At 44.9% G+C, this 15,752-nt stretch overlaps 5 protein-coding genes across 5 annotated transcripts; 3 read left to right on the forward strand and 2 right to left on the reverse strand.

Moving 5' to 3' along the window:
- Positions 1-2: 2 nt before the first annotated feature.
- LOC125952096 (N6-adenosine-methyltransferase non-catalytic subunit) lies at positions 3-1,721 on the reverse strand. The gene is made up of 3 exons (XM_049681368.1): positions 1,387-1,721; positions 1,151-1,309; positions 3-1,080 (listed from the first exon to the last, which is right to left on the reverse strand). Exons 1-3 carry the CDS (start codon positions 1,450-1,452, stop codon positions 127-129), a joined length of 1,179 nt encoding a protein of 392 aa, XP_049537325.1. The 5' UTR covers positions 1,453-1,721; the 3' UTR covers positions 3-126.
- A 737-nt stretch (positions 1,722-2,458) lies between these two features.
- Positions 2,459-5,549, forward strand: LOC125959624 (protein mitoshell). Its single transcript, XM_049692451.1, has 5 exons — positions 2,459-2,640; positions 2,701-2,874; positions 2,970-3,951; positions 4,228-4,374; positions 5,535-5,549. The coding sequence occupies exons 1-5, from the start codon at positions 2,459-2,461 to the stop codon at positions 5,547-5,549; spliced, it is 1,500 nt and encodes a 499-aa protein (XP_049548408.1).
- LOC125952107 (uncharacterized) lies at positions 5,431-10,369 on the forward strand. Its single transcript, XM_049681382.1, has 5 exons — positions 5,431-5,552; positions 6,300-6,460; positions 8,065-8,229; positions 8,301-8,356; positions 8,437-10,369. Exons 2-5 carry the CDS (start codon positions 6,394-6,396, stop codon positions 8,578-8,580), a joined length of 432 nt encoding a protein of 143 aa, XP_049537339.1. The 5' UTR covers positions 5,431-5,552; positions 6,300-6,393; the 3' UTR covers positions 8,581-10,369.
- Positions 10,370-12,412: 2,043 nt separating this feature from the next.
- Positions 12,413-13,678, forward strand: LOC125959625 (uncharacterized). Its single transcript, XM_049692452.1, has 3 exons — positions 12,413-12,476; positions 13,183-13,362; positions 13,452-13,678. The coding sequence occupies exons 1-3, from the start codon at positions 12,413-12,415 to the stop codon at positions 13,676-13,678; spliced, it is 471 nt and encodes a 156-aa protein (XP_049548409.1).
- Positions 13,679-13,905: 227 nt separating this feature from the next.
- On the reverse strand, positions 13,906-15,370 carry LOC125959626 (odorant receptor 45b-like). The gene is made up of 5 exons (XM_049692453.1): positions 14,961-15,370; positions 14,596-14,889; positions 14,453-14,521; positions 14,033-14,384; positions 13,906-13,959 (listed from the first exon to the last, which is right to left on the reverse strand). The coding sequence occupies exons 1-5, from the start codon at positions 15,368-15,370 to the stop codon at positions 13,906-13,908; spliced, it is 1,179 nt and encodes a 392-aa protein (XP_049548410.1).
- Positions 15,371-15,752: the final 382 nt, after the last annotated feature.

Here is a 15,752-nt window from a genome sequence, read left to right on the forward strand (position 1 = left end):
CTATGAAAATATGCTATGATTTTATTTGTTTCATATTAAGGATTTTTATGTGGCTTATTTCGTCAGAATTACGAACAGAAAGAAATGGAAACGAAAGATAAATTCAACTCCAACGAGCTGAAACTTCTAGAGGCGAGATCTACCACGTAAACCTCGGGAAAAGCCTCGACCCCGTCCTCGCATTGCTTTACCATTCGGCGGCGGGCTCTTCGGTCGCAGAGCCTCAATCCGTTCAGTGCACCCAGTCGTAGGACACTCTTCGAATGCATTCGAGTAGTGTTCGCTATTGAAATTTGAATTGGTCAGCTCGGGTCCTATCGTAACCCAACCGGGCCGTATTGTCGAGTCGCGCCCAAAGATGTGCAACCGGCGACGCCCGAGACAAAAGTGCTCAATGATGTGGAAGATTTCGATCGGTTTTTCGAGACTACCGAACTCTGCCTCCTCTGAAATTATTAAATCGATGTCCACGTTCGCGTGGATGAAATCACCGTCAGTTGAGCGTCGCACCGTACCCTTAATACCCATCAGGCAATGCTCCTTGGTGCGCTGAAAGACTGCCTTCGGCTCTAGAATCTTAGAATGACCGGGTGACTCGTTGTTTGTGCGTATCCAACAGATGTCTTCGCACCTTCGGAAGCCCCACTTACGCAGACAGTTACGCCCCATGTCCAGGCCTTCGGAGCTACCGCACCAAAGAAAAACAAAACTTCGATGTGCTGCCACTTCGCCGATATCTAGCGCGAGTATTTCGTCCCATGACCAAAAGTTTCGCGGAGCACCAGCGGCTACAGCCGCACCGCCGCGGGCGTACTCTTCCAACGGTGGTTCGATGAGTATCACATCGAACTTAGTTCCCAGATTTTTAAGATCGAACGTCTTGAGATCGGCTCGCAGATACATGGGCGGAGTGGCCGTTTCCGCTATTAGCTCATCCTTCAATCGGATTAGTTCCCGCAGCTTCGGATATTCCTCAAACCGGTCCGCCAGCCCGACATCGCGAATAAAGTTCTGCGGTCGCTGGCCGGTGTCGACAAAGTGCTGGCAGTAATCGTTGTGTGGATTGGACGATTGTGTACCCTGTTGTGTGAAGCGATCGGAATGTTCTTAAATGCAATTCGAATGATCCGACGTTCGGGGTCGGTATTACCTTTAGAAACGTCGAGGAATCGCGGTATACCAAGCCCTCCGAGGGCGATTTTTTTGACGACCTGGCTTCCTCGTCCTCATACCGCTGGGATTTGTTGATTGAAGATTCTTCCTTCGTCCCTAGGACATGCTTAAGATCTTCGACGCTGGATACACCAAACTGCGGAAAGAGAAGCGAGATCAACAAATCATTACCCACCCCGCTAACGATCGAGGAGTTAAACTCATCAAACTTACGGTTTGGGCAAGTAGCATTTTGCGTTTTTGTGATTTCTCACGGCGAGATTTTAACACATTATCCATCGTTGTTTAACGTGCCGGAGCAACCTTTACCTTAAGGAAAAGGTAGAGTCCGTTTCCTTGATTTCAGTCCCGTCTTTTGTGGATCTTTTCGCACTGTACTGTTTGTAGCGATTCTCCAAGTTTCTTGTGCTTTTCCGGCCCCTTCTTCCAACAGAAACGATGGCACGAATGTAGATTGTTCAACACCACAAATATCGCACAGGAAATAGTTCAAAAATGTTCAGAATTTTGCATTTTTACACGGATTTTTACATCGATCTCTAACCTCAAACCCCGAACCAAAACAACGCTGCTCGACTCGAGGAGAACTCGAGCAGTCGAGCAGAAGCGCACCCTTTGCACCTCTTTTGGTATCATTTTACCCCGTTTCGGTACCTTTGGAGGTGCAGGAATTGTTGAACCGGCGATTTCGCGGCTTTTTCAAAAAACAAGTCTCGGGGGGTTTCCTTCGACATTATTTTAAGCTTAAAAAGAGTTTTTGATATATAATTCATGTGAAGACAACGTTAAAATTAACAGAACATATCGCAGAACAAGAATCTAGTCGGCAGCGTTGAGTTGCTTAATCTGCTTACGCATGGCGTGGAAGAGAACTGCACGCAGTAGGCTGTGATGAAAATTCTTCGCCTTCTGGTTAGTCATCATCCGGCAGCGATTTTTGGATTTCGCGTTTAACTTTGGCAAGGCACGGACGTGATTGCGTAAAACACTTGCAGAAAAGTGTGCAATAGATGTTGCATTGTAATAAATTTCACGGGAAAATGGAAAAAGGATCCTTCTACTGTAAGTAACACTAAATAATGTTAGTAAAGTTTTAGCGGGTTCCGACAGTAACCATTCCCTCCGTTTCGCTTCAGCCAGCATGAATGAATTTCCACCATTATCAGTAACCCAAGACACCGGAAATGCTAACGCGTATTTCCGCCTGCCTCCGCCATCGTGTCCTTCCGGGAACGGCCTTAAACTTGAGCCAACACGACAAGGCCAGCTATCTTCCGGGCATCCCATGACGGTGCTTCCTCCAGTGTTCCAGACTTTGCAACCGCCGATGATGCAAGCGAACAACCGCCAGGCCTACTGCTGTACGAATGCGCTTGGTAGCTCAGCCTCCCAGCAACCGATTGGTTCAAGCCTTTTCCAGCCATTACGGTTTCCAGTCAATATGCCGCCTCCATTATTCGAGCATCAGTCAGTATGAAAGTAAGGATTTTCTATTGGATGCTATTTTAATCTTCATTCTTTTCGCAGTACCTATAACTATTCCGTTATGCAATCGTCCTTGTTTTACAAAGCAACAAATGTTCAAAATTGCGGCGTTCCTCCGCAACCAAAACCTACTCTCGATAGCAGTACACCGCGAGTAAATCAGGGCGAAACTACGGTTCCAATCAATATTCCAACCAGCGTGGGAAGTTGCAGCAGGTGAGTAGAAGAACAACGGCTCTTGAGCTCTTGAGTTATTGAGCTGGTTCATTTCTATAGGACTTGCTCTTATTAATTTTCGCAATAATTTCCAGCACCTCGCCATCCTTGGCTACTGAGAACGATGACCATATCGACGGGGATGTGCCGAACACCGAACACATTGATGAGTTGATCGAGATTGCTTTGCAAGGATGTAAGCTGGCAGAATCGTTAGCTACCAACTACCAGAAGCGTCCCTGTTTCAAGAAAATAGATAGCCTATGCGCTCGCTTGAAACAGGACTTATTGAAACCGGATAATGTACTGTCCAATATCAACTCGCAGGGCCTTGCATGGGCAGTGAAGGATTTCATATTTGTGTTCACCAGAATTATGAATGCCTGGAACATAATCAAGGGATACGCTCGTAGTGAGCCACGAGGTTTGGCGTACGTTCAACAGGAACTATGCCCAAACTTTCTGAAGGCCTTTGGACAGTGGCACAAATCAACCCTACAGCTAACCCAATCGCTGGTCACATCGTTCACCAATTTAGATAAGCTGGCCAAATCACACCGTGGTAGTGCCACTGGTTTTCCAATGACTCTCTTACCTGGCGGGTACCGTTATGAAAGCAGCACCGCTGATGCCGAACCACAGGGCGAAGGTGCTGTTAGTTTTCCCAATAACGATGGCGAGTACATACGCACCGGTGTGTACAAAACGTTGCGCAAACCCCCAGGATTCGATGATCTGCCAAAAGCAATGCAAAAGATTAATGTACACGATCAAAACGATACAGATGCGTGCCGAGAGCAACGATTTACAATGAGCGTAAGCAGCCAAGAATCGTCATCACCATCAACACCGCTTTCTCCTGTGACGACTTTACCGGCTGCGCCACCACCATCACCAGCGGACCAGATCCAAGAACATGGAATGTCCGACGAAGAATGGAACGAATTGTTCAATCGAAGCGAATTGCAGGAAACATGTCCTAATGATGTAGTGGAAGCTTATTCTACCCTTATGCGTCGAGTGCTGGAGATTAAGGAGTCTGAATATTTCATAAATATTTGGATTACTAAAGCATATGTAAGTACCGTTTTGCACGCTTGTTCGATATTCTATTATATTCCAAATATGAATTCAAATCATAGTGTTGCAATTGCAGCAACACTGTCCCGAATGCTAGTTGCTCTCCACTACTCTAGTACTCTGGAACACCTGTAGGGATGACGGATACTCCCTGGAGCGTGCGTTTGCGCAGTTTTACTAGCAACTAAAACGCATGCTTGCTCAGAAAATGTCCTGTATTGTTGTGCCAAATTATTCTAACGGTTTCCTCTCTTTTTTTTTTATTTCTGCCAGTTTCCCGATTTCTACCTGTGCGGACCTTCGTTCAACGATCTGCGAACGATCTTTTCTAACACCAAGAAGGGAATTTACCCGAACATTAAGGCTCTGCTATCGGATCTGCAAAAATTGATCAAAGCTTGTATGACATATCTCAACGTAGTACGATTTGCAGAAGAGTGTTGCGGCGAAAATGGACAGGGAAAGAGGGAAGAAATGGAAAAATATGCAATAATGGAGGGTTTTGCTGAAAAATTGAAATTCATCGTTAAAGATGTTGATGTATCTAAAAGTTGTGCGTCGATAGATCTGTTCTAAACAACATCTTGCATATGCGTTGTATTGCCGGTGCGAAGCAGTTCTTCGAACCCAATTCGAGTTTAGTTAATGAATTCATAAAACCAAAACAGTCAAACGCTGCCAACTAACATACGAGACTGGTCATTAGTAACTCAAAGATAAGGCTTATGCTTATACACTTAAAGAATAGTTAGTTTTCATCAACGACATACCTAGCTTTGTCGTTTAATTCATATTTTATATTTTATAAAATCCAAATTAGAAATAAGTGTTATTCTCCCCATGTATAATAACAGAACATTTAATACAAATACTACATAATATTTTTGCTGCATACAAAACAATAGTTGCTTCCCATTTACAGAAGAGCACACAGTCTAATATCGTTGCTAATTTGAATGTGATAATGAGTTTACCATTGCCAGCAGCTAACAGTTGTCTCACAGCAGATACCTACCTTTGTGATTAGCACAATGTCTTACTAACAACCACGATCGTATGGCAAGTGTTGCAGTCGCTAAACAGCCGATTGCCGAAGACTAATCGTCAGAGATGAAATGGTTGATCTGCGATTGTTTTGCCCTCTGATCAACGATCAGCTTTATTAACTGACGAAAACTGGACGAATGATCGGAAATCATCGGCAGCATTAAGCATGAAATGCTGGCCTAAAATGTGTTGATTCGCTAAATGCTAGGATTGATCATTCGTCTACCGTCAATTAGGCACGCTAATCATAATTAGTAGATTGATCCTGATAATCTGATGAGTTCAGGAGCTTCCGAATGTGATCCATTTTCTTCCAGGCCTGAATCATTGTGTGTTTTACACCAACATCGACGTGCTGGAGGGGAAACCGTTAGTACTGAGCACGGTTGCTCTGAGTTTAAAAAAGAGAGAAACCGTAAGAGAGATGTCTTAGATAACGTGTACACCGCGGATGAGTCTCGCACGAAGGGGCAAATCATTGTCGTGCAGTCCGTTTTCGTCCGTGATACTGTAACGGTTGTCCTCCTCAACAGCATCTCCAGGAATAGAAGGTTCGTGTTACAAGGCTTCCCGGGGCTTTCCTGCATTGTAGCAGCGCAGTTTGAAACGAATTAATTCGGTGAAGCAACTCACTCTTTGGGGGAAAGATTGATGGAAATTCGAAGGATGTTCTGAGCGAAGTGACACAACAGGACACAAAAAGATGTAGCAGCGTAAAACCGGTTGCAAACAAATTTGTCCACCATTCTAGTGATTGTGTAATCGAATGGCGTTAATACTTGGCTTGGGGTTGGTGTGGCGTAACACTTCAATCGCATCGCATTTCCTTTTATCGATCCACTAAAACGCGCTTCCGGCAAAAAAACTTCTGAAGGTGTGTCGGTGTTTGTCGGTGTGTATGTGGTGTCGGCACACCACTGGTAATGAAATTCGCAAATATGTGAAAACTTCGTGAACATTATATATGAAATCTTGGCCCCTGATTACGCGCAAATTGTCCCGGTTCAAAGAATATTTGCATTGGATTGGGCAGGATTGGATCGAGCCTGAAACATATTTTCTTGGCGAGTTGTGCAACCAACCGCGGTGTACGCTGCGGGTCGATCCGCCTGTAGGAACATCTTTCCCCAGCCTTATGCGTATGCGCGTGAATGAGACGAGAATGTAGGGAAAAATCAATCGCTCCCGATTTGTCAGAGACCGCTCGGTGCTGCTTGGTGTATCCTTTGACCACTTCGTGTGTTCGTGTGTGTACCTGTGCCTGTGTTAGAGTCCTAATTCCTTTCTACTTGACACAGGTGTTTGAGGAAAATTTCCCAGCAACCAGGCAAAGGTTTCAGTCCGCAAACACCCAGATCCAGCCCGTCCAACACGGTTCGAGTATTTACGACGATGATGGCTTCACTGCAGTCCACGTTTCTCGTTAGCTTAGTGCTGCTAGCAGTTTTCATCCACAAAGGTAAGTGTCTAATGAGGGGGCAGGGGGGGGGGGGGGGTGGTAAGAGTGGTGGGCATCAATGTGCGAATCAAATGCAGTCATGCAACAGGACCCTCGAGTGTTCGGCCAGTGCACTCTTCTCTTGAAAAACTAGCTCGCCAAAGAGCACTGCGGGACTTGGCGCTGTCCTCAAGCGTCTTCACTCTGGAAGAGGCTGAACGACAAAGACATTATTCAATTCAGACCATAATTGGATGCACGGGGAGCATGTATGGGACGCCTGACCCCGGACCAGCAATCGCGCGAGTTTAGTGATTCACACGAGGTCAGCTCAGCCTGATGTGGCAGAACAGTACCCACTCCGAAAATGGAGGGCAAGCCGCAGAAGTAGTGATACGAGGGAAACCAGTTGGGTAGGTTGGTGGAGGAGGGGGTGGGGGAGATGCGAAAAAGACTGATTGAGTTTGATGATAAGCGGAGATGCTCTCAGTCAGCCCTTCTGAGTGGTGCAAACAGTTAATTTTCGCATCCACCAGCATATTTTGACAGGGCTTTAGGAGGCCCTGAATACAAGGAAATGGGAGCAAGATGGTTATGTAAGCGACCGGGAAAGCCGCCAAGGAGTATCCGAACATCCGAACACAGCCAACGTTGCCGCTACAACAGCATAGACGGCCGGTCGGAGCCCGAAACAACCTTTTTCACTTCAAGGTCATACATTTACGGAAGTGAGTTATGAGCCTACTGTGCTATGTTTCACTGGAACCGCTACACTCTACCCGATGTCGCTTCCGGGCACGATGAGCATACGCGACATGCCTCGTTAAGCATTGTCCGATTGGCATATAGCACGGCTTAGTGAAACCGCGTTGATTAGATTAACACAAGCTGTCTGAAGTCAGATTAAGCATAAGATGGTATAGGTCACGCGTGCGTTTAATGGCTAAAAGAACCACTGTAATTTTAAACTAGAGAAAACATGGCGGTAAAAAAGTAAAAAAAAATCTTTGCCACCTGAGTTATGTAATGCTCTCGCCGGTGACTCCCCTCGAGATCCGAACGAAACCCGAGATACAAGTCCAGCAGGTCATGGCATCGAACAAGGGGATGTTTGTGGACGTGAGGAAAGTAGAATCGCTGATGAGACGAGGGTTACTTTTAAATACCTTCATAAATTAGTCATTTAAAGAAGGTAAGCACTGAGTGCGCTTGGAATCCCCTGCTGACGTGCATCGAGTGAAATCGAAACATTCGACACACTGATACACTACAATTCTTGGCGCTACATCGTCATGAAGTGGCTACCAGAACAAATGCTTTTTGCTTGGGTACCTGCTGTGTACCACTCGAGGCATCTCAAATACATTAAACATGTAAATATGACTCGAAGGGTAGTGATAACAATATTTTATTACCGTTACTGGATTCATTGAGGTCTTATCAATCGAAGAACGGCCCAAGAACCGATGGAATGAATCGAAATCACATCTATTGCGCGCTAGGCAGAAATTGAGAGCGGATGCTGCTGTGGGGAGCACTAGTTGCGAGCCTAGACTAATGACTGAACTATAAATCCAAGCGTGCTATGCCTGCTTCATGGTCTTTCCCCTTTCCCTTTCCCCCAGGTGATGCCATCCGTTGCTTCGAGTGCAACAGTGCCGAGGATTCCACCTGCACGCATGACAACCCGCCTGATACGATGTCCGTGGATTGTAATGATCACAAGGACGGCAATAAGTACACGTTCTGCAGGAAGATCGTGCAGATCATTGAGTTCCCAGTGAATAACCGTAAGTACACAGAGTGGTTGTAATCGAATGTTTAAAATGGATCCCTTACGGTTTGCCTCTTCTCTCTGCAGTTCCACCAGACAATCGAGTGATCCGTGGATGTGGTTGGGATGAATCGTCCTACAAGGTAATGAGCGAGCGATCCTGCGACCAGCTATGCGTTACTAACGTACTATTTCATTCCTTCCTTTTGCGTCCCGCTCCCAGGGCAAATGCTACCAGCGTTCCGGATTCGGAGGTCGCCAGGAGGTGTGCGCTTGCTACGATGATAACTGCAACGGATCGTCCTCGCTGTCAGTAACGCTTGGTGTGTTGCTGTTCGGAGCAATCGCTTTCCTGATTCGTGCTTAATCCACTGGACGGTGTTTAACCGACACACATATCCACCTGTGTACTAGTGGACATCCTACGATGGGAGAAAAGTTTCCTTTACATTTTTACTAACTTTTTCTGATCTGATTTGTTCTGTGTTTGGTTTTGTGCTGTTGGGTTTTACATTCCGTCTCATAACCGCTTGGATTTTATTAAAGATCTTCTATGCCGATCGTTACTAGTAGCGCAACGAATAGCTGAAAGCGTCGCCTTTCAGTCATCTGGTCCAAGTCGTGGGGGCCTAAAGCTGCCATAGACCTTAAACGTACAGAACACACAAACTACACCAACGTAACGAGAAGCGCTGCAATGATATCCCGGCATCGAACATACGACCTTTCGAGATGCCACATTTTTTAATACTTTGTAAATTTATCATTCCGTCTACTTCACGCCCGATGATTGCCTTTTCTCTGGTTTGCGGAAATAGCGAAACAAACACTTAATCCGAAATGACGCATTATCGATAATGCTCCATTAGCTAAATCGAGGTGATGGCTCCAGCCAGGAAAATGCTTCGCCGGAAATAGCTTTTCCGTTAACGCTAGAAAGCAAATTGAATCGCCAGACGAACAAAAAAAATAGAGGCTAAAAGGGTCTAAGGTGTCGTTTAGTGTGAGCAGGAAGCGGTTAACGATTAGCAAGAAAATGCTAATCTCGAAGTCTTATTTCTTTTGTAGTCGTAGTTGTTATCTAGTTGTTTGATGATAAGGAAAGTGCAAGCAAAATGCAAGACATTAATCCACAAGATTAGCGAAGATTAAGATCGGCCAGGCCAGATGCAATGGTGGCAGAAAACGAGCGAAACACGTGTGGGAGTTGCAGCTGAGGGGCAGCAGCTGCAGTAAAGTAATGTGTAAGCCGAAGCAGATCTTTAAATCAACAAAATATAGACAGAGATAATTATGCATAAATCCTAGCCCGTAAGTCCCACCTCTTCTCGGGCGAGAGAGCCGAAGAGATTGTTCATCGCTAGGCGGCATTCAATTTCATCCTTCCGTTGCTCCGTGAACGCAACGAGTTTCCAGTTCGACCGGGGAAAAAACACACACACTCTAAATACAGCGAGGATAAAGCGTGTTCGAAGTCGCAACAATGTTTTTTGAAAAAGAAGATACCCACTAGGAACAAACCATATAGTTTCCAATTTGCCCCGCGAATATTCCCCGCTGTAGTTTAAAGAATAGAAGTCATTATTGAAGTAACATTTTTAACGCGTGCGGCAGTCGCAATAGATTTAATATACGCAATAGACTAGGTCAAACCACGCAGTAGAGTGCAACGGCTACAGGCGACTAAACGAAATCCACATATGCATATATAGATATATATTACCTTGAGCTACAAACCGTGTCCCAGGACACGCGTTCTCAATCTGTTTTCTATTTCTAAAAGCAACGGAACACAGATAAGGTTGTTGTTTTTATTTAGAACGATTTTATACTCTCGAACAATTCGGGGACTCGTTTCTTCACTTGGCGCAAAACTGTAGTACGCATAGCTGAAGCAAGCTGAATCGCCGCCACACCGCCAAACAGTTGGTTGGTACGCCCACATACCTTCACGAGCGATACCCATAATCCGGAACGCAATATCTGCACTTAGTATCAAATTCACCGAATGACCAGCGCATTTTGTTGAAAACGCGTTCGATTGATGTATCTTGTGATATTGTGTTTTGTTACACGGCATCTTCAACCACTCCTCCTTCCTTGAAAGAAACTCGAGAAATAATAATAAATTGCAGCTGCACCCGAAGCCCAGAAAATATGTGCGAATGAGTTTTTTCATCCTCATGATTTGGCCTTACACTACAATGCTACGGCACGTTGTTAATCGGTAAGTTAATTTGTGTTCGCTTGTCCAAAAGTGTGGTGAGTAGGTCAGGAACATATTGGGCAGCTCGTTTCTTTAAGAGACTGCGTCGTTTTGGATGCCAACCGGAAGGTTCCAATCAGAGAATAGGAATGGTTGGTTGCAATTGGGTGGTTGATTGTGCACGTATTTCGTGACCTTCAAGCCGGTACCAGCTGCTTTGCTTACTCGGCTGCTTTCTGGAGTTCCATAAATATTATACGGTAACATCAAATAGTGAAACAATGCATTCATTGAAATCGTTACCTTTCCCTAAACAGGCGCAGTACCAAGAACATGAAAAGGAAAAACGTCCCTTTTGCCTGACAAACTTTTTCGATGCGTTGTCTTTTTATTAAATACAGTTAATATTTTAAGCCTTTTAAGTAGATGTTTAAGTATGGCTTATAGTCATTTTTCAGGTTTTCGTGGAATTGAACACAGAAACGGCAGATTCAAATCGAACCGTTTATGGGTCAGCGCCCTCTAGCGTAATAGCCACGAAAGGAGCAACTAACCCTCTCATGCTAGTGTATTTTGTGGCGTGCATACTTTCTGGGGGATACTTTTTGGCCAATTTATAGAAAGAAAATTATAGAAACAATTTATAGAAAGAAGAGAGAAAATTTATACCGTTTGTTCTCCTGGCAAGCCTCTTATCTTATCAATTATAAACTAAAAAAATGAAACTAGACAAACTGGTACATTTTCTATTTTAGCATAACTTCTTCCAATCCACAATTCAGAATATGTACTCGAGAGCATTCATGGCGTTCTTAATTCTGTATAGGGAACATCGCCCTGAATCGATCGCAAAGAGACCTGCTGTAACCTTGCTCAAGTCAATCACTTCTTTTCGTGCTAAACTCGATTGCGTATCGATGGGTTCAAGGAAAAAAAAGGGCGACGACCATGGTCAACCCATTAGAATGTACGACACCAAGCTTTGGGTTACTAACACAACCCTATTAACCATTAGATCACGGTTAAAATACTTTTCACACAGATTCTCTAATACCCTTAAAATGATATCTGGTGCACGACAGTCTAACACGCTTTGTGATGTATGGCTGACTAATTAGATGTTAATCAAGATGCCATCTTGTAGGTCTAGACAAGACGCCACTATCATCTTATCATCTTGCTACGTCACGGATTACATCAATCGTGCAACATCATCAGAAGCGATAACAGCCAACAAACGGTGAACGATCCAAGAGCTCAATACTGGATTCATTTCGCACCAGCATCCGGTCGATCGAATATCGGTGCTCAAATAAAATGGGCATACGATCCGTTGTGGCCAGTCTAGTGTAAACCATTCAGTGTTTCGCTAGTTCATCTTGGAAGCAGTTGAAATCCTAAGCACCGCCGATGGCTCTGTCTGGCTATTGGATATTTTATCTGGCAGTGATAGTGGTTGGCGCGGCAGGTTCTGGTGAGTGTAATCACGTGGTTAGGATAAGCAAATGGGAATTTCCCTCACAGTGCGTGTTTCCTGTAAAATTCCTAGTGATCGATCGCAAGGAAACGGCCTCTTACCTGCTAATTTGTCCAGCAAAGTGTTCACATACTATCAAGTGCGTTGAAAGAGGTGTGACAAGGCCGTTTGGTCGTCTCATCCAAGGACGCATTCCATTCATGTTCTGAAGCTGAATTCGTGTACGCACGCCATGGAGCAATAAATTATTCAGTTTATCTATTTGCTTTCCTGTCAAGCGTGTCGTCAGTGGGGGCAGTGTGGACCGTTGCTTTTGACGAACTCTGCATATCGTCCAATGATTGATGAGCCACCACGAACCTGACGCAGCTGTACTGCAAGGACAGCTTGAAGCCTTTCCCTGCTCTCGGTACTCGGTCGCCACCATCTGTTGGTTTGCCGGCCTAGGAAACGAGCATGATTGTTGTTGATAAGAGCAACAATTCATTTACCCACCGTGCTATTACCGGCCAAACGATGTCCGGTACGCTTGACGAGTCCAACAAGTTCTGTACCGGCCTTCCGGCTTGTGTTCGCCATTGTAAACGTTCTCGTTAATAATTTCAAACCTTTCTCCCCGTCTCTGGCGCTCTGTATCTTTCCAGTTGCTGTTTGCTCAGGCTTGAGTGTCATGTTTGGCTAAGGATTATTGCACGCTTGCATACAGAGAGTTGTTGTATCATTCGTACTTCATGCGGCTTGACGCATTCCTACACATTCACAATATGAAACTTGAAACGCAAAACATGTGCTATCAAGGCTAGGAATCCGATTTCTTATGCAAATCTTATCGATGGGAATTTTCCGAAGCACTATTTCAAGGTAGGTGCAGTTGGCATCACTTTGCATGATTTATGCACCTTCTGTATTCACTCAAATTGCTTAATCTGCTTCTGATGTAACAAGAAACAATGTGTTTCATCCAAATAATCATCTGAACGCTTAACATAGTCTTGATCATGAAACCTATTTTGGGCAAAAATACATATTTCATTCGCATGTTTACCCCCAAAACCGCGAAACCCATAACAGGTCATAAGCCACGGTCATTTATTCCAACGCCAAGGACCTTTAACCATCGTGTACATAGAAAGAGGCGTGCGAAAGGGAAATAAACCGAAACAATAATTCCACCTTTTGACACGCACCGCAATACAGAACATGCCAACTCATTGAGAAAGGTGGTGCCATTTATACAAATAGCTCACATTACATTTCGTAATTCTTTTACTTTCGTCGACCAACAGTGGAAGCATTGCGGTGCTATCAGTGCAATTCGAACGATGATTCCGATTGTTTCGCACCGCCCAAGAACTTCACGGAAGCCGAGTACCGTGACAATCAAACTGTAGTCGCTCGGCTGCTGATGGAATGCCCGAAGGATGAGCATAACCGGGAACCATTCTGTATCAAATCGTCCGTTCTTGGTAAGATTGCCAAGCCAAGCGTCCAATCCTATCGATTGTATAGCAATAGTATTTATCATCTGTTCTCCTTTCTTTTTCATTTCAACTAGTCCTTGGTGGTAGCCTGCCGGATCATACGCGCGTGCTGCGCGAATGCCAGTACGAACGGTGGGGTCGACCCTGCTATCACGTATACAACGGTGGCCACGAGGAAATTACCTGCCAGTGTGATAGCGATGGATGCAATGGAGCCACGCAACACTCTGCGTCGATCGTCATGTTTCTAGCCATGTTTGTCGGTGTTTCGTATCGGTTACTTACAAGTGGAACCAGCTGAAACCAGTCCTTAAAGGATTACCTCCTTAACAGCAAGAAATATAATCGTAACCCACATCAAAAAGCTTACGATGCATCATCAATAGCAACTAATTTTATTTTGCAAACATTTCATATTGCGTGCACTTGTTTAACAGTTTTTTGTGCTAGCTCACGGTGTTGGTTCTATTTTATGTTCTAATTGTATCTCTGTGCAAAGCGTTGTGTTGAGTTTGGAGAAATGAAAGTTTAGTCCATCACTTGCTGCAGGAATGCGTAGAAACTGTACGCAGTTTTCATGATCTGTGGAAGTACAACCCGAAACAATAGAGCAACTCGGTAGCACTTCAACAATACAGCCACAATGTGGGCTTACCTTGGTGAATGTTTCAAAGCACAGATACCCAAAACCACCAATGCTGAAACCGTAATGGCGCTGAGCGTTTAGCTGCAGGAACAGAATATCCCCGAGATCGCGCCGATTCCACAGCGCGTACCAACGGTTCGAGGTTACGGCGATGTTGAACTCGTCCGCCTTCGACACTATCAACTGGCCGGTGTAGCAAAACATCCACATTTTGAAGACACTCGTACACACCAGCCCATACGAGTGACTGCGGCTGGGGTTGTACTGCACGTGGAAGAGGGCCACGCATATAAGCATTACCGAGCTAACAACCTGCACCAAATAGATCGTACGGTACAGCTCGGAACACTTGCCCAAGAAGCTGTCGCCGAAGGGAATAACCGTCGTGATATCAGTGGGAGTGATTGCGAGTTCACCATCCTAACTCACCTCGAGAGACGTGTGTGGACATCGAATATCTTCCATATGATGCGCCGATTTTCTTCTTCATTGTTAGATCTGAGAGTTACAAGGCAAAGAAATCATTTACAGGTGCGGGACGAGATCCCTCAATTCATCGTACCGATACTTACGGTTCTCCGATGCACTGCGAGTAATTAATCAGTATCTCTAGCTGAGCTGCGGAGTACGCGATGAATATGTAGAACGGTCCATCCAGTCCAGCAAACATTAGCGCAATGATGAATATCGCGAGCGACTGCATGATGTAGTTTACTAGATACCACGATAGCTGATTGTTGTCCACGAACGGAAGTGTAATCCCGAGCGGAGGTTCTTTGCGATCGAGCTCTCGTAGATGACCCGGAAAAACGACGATCATGCCACCAGCCAACATGTACTGAATGACCGTGTACCAGACGAGCTTTCTGCGAGAAGGCGGATAATACTACGCATCTGTACTTCAAACCCTGTCCCTTAGCAAGCCTGGCACACTTACCTGGCCAAACGGTGATACTTCTGACAAACCATTTCCTCCATCGTACCCTTCAGATGGGTACGATCGTTGAGCACCAGCTCGAGCATTCGCGCAATGCTTTTACGCAGATAGATCAAGCGGTTCAGCTTGTAGAATATTTCCATCACCGAAAGGACGCACAGCGCACTCGACACCACCACGTCGACATTGGTTCGAAGTTGAATTGCGTTAACGGTTATGGCGCACAGTATTATGATGGCATTCATTTCATGCGAGCATAGCAGCACCCGGCTAGATTTGCTTACCAGAAAGTCCTTATCGAGAAAGCGCATCAGCGTTATCGTCTGTAGGGCCCGAACCATCCCATTTGCCTGATGATAGCTGGACTCTTTCGGGGCAAATGTAGTCCTCAGTTTTGTGAAGAATTCCATGATCACTGGGAAATGTACACTCGAACGCAGGATGAATAGTGGTATGCGAGAAGCCTTGGTTGTGCCTTGGCTATATATAAGCGAAGTGAGGTTCTTGAAGGCATTTCCGTCATCCAATGGCAGCACTCGCTATGCAATCTGTTTCGTCTGAATAACTTATTTGGATTAAATTGCCGAGATTCTTGGTTTATGATGCCAAAACGTGTGGTACTATTCACATAAGCGTGTATGCATCAATCGATTGGTCGATCGATTTCATTTTTTCTTTACTTTCTTTGAATGCTCTATCTTAAAATAGTAGTTACAAAGATACACAAAACTTAAATAGAAAAAAAAATAAAGATCATTATCTGGTCTAGTTAAGTTTTATATTTAATCATTA

Source organism: Anopheles darlingi, chromosome 2 (genome assembly GCF_943734745.1).
Source record: "Anopheles darlingi chromosome 2, idAnoDarlMG_H_01, whole genome shotgun sequence".
Taxonomy (NCBI): domain Eukaryota; kingdom Metazoa; phylum Arthropoda; class Insecta; order Diptera; family Culicidae; genus Anopheles; species Anopheles darlingi.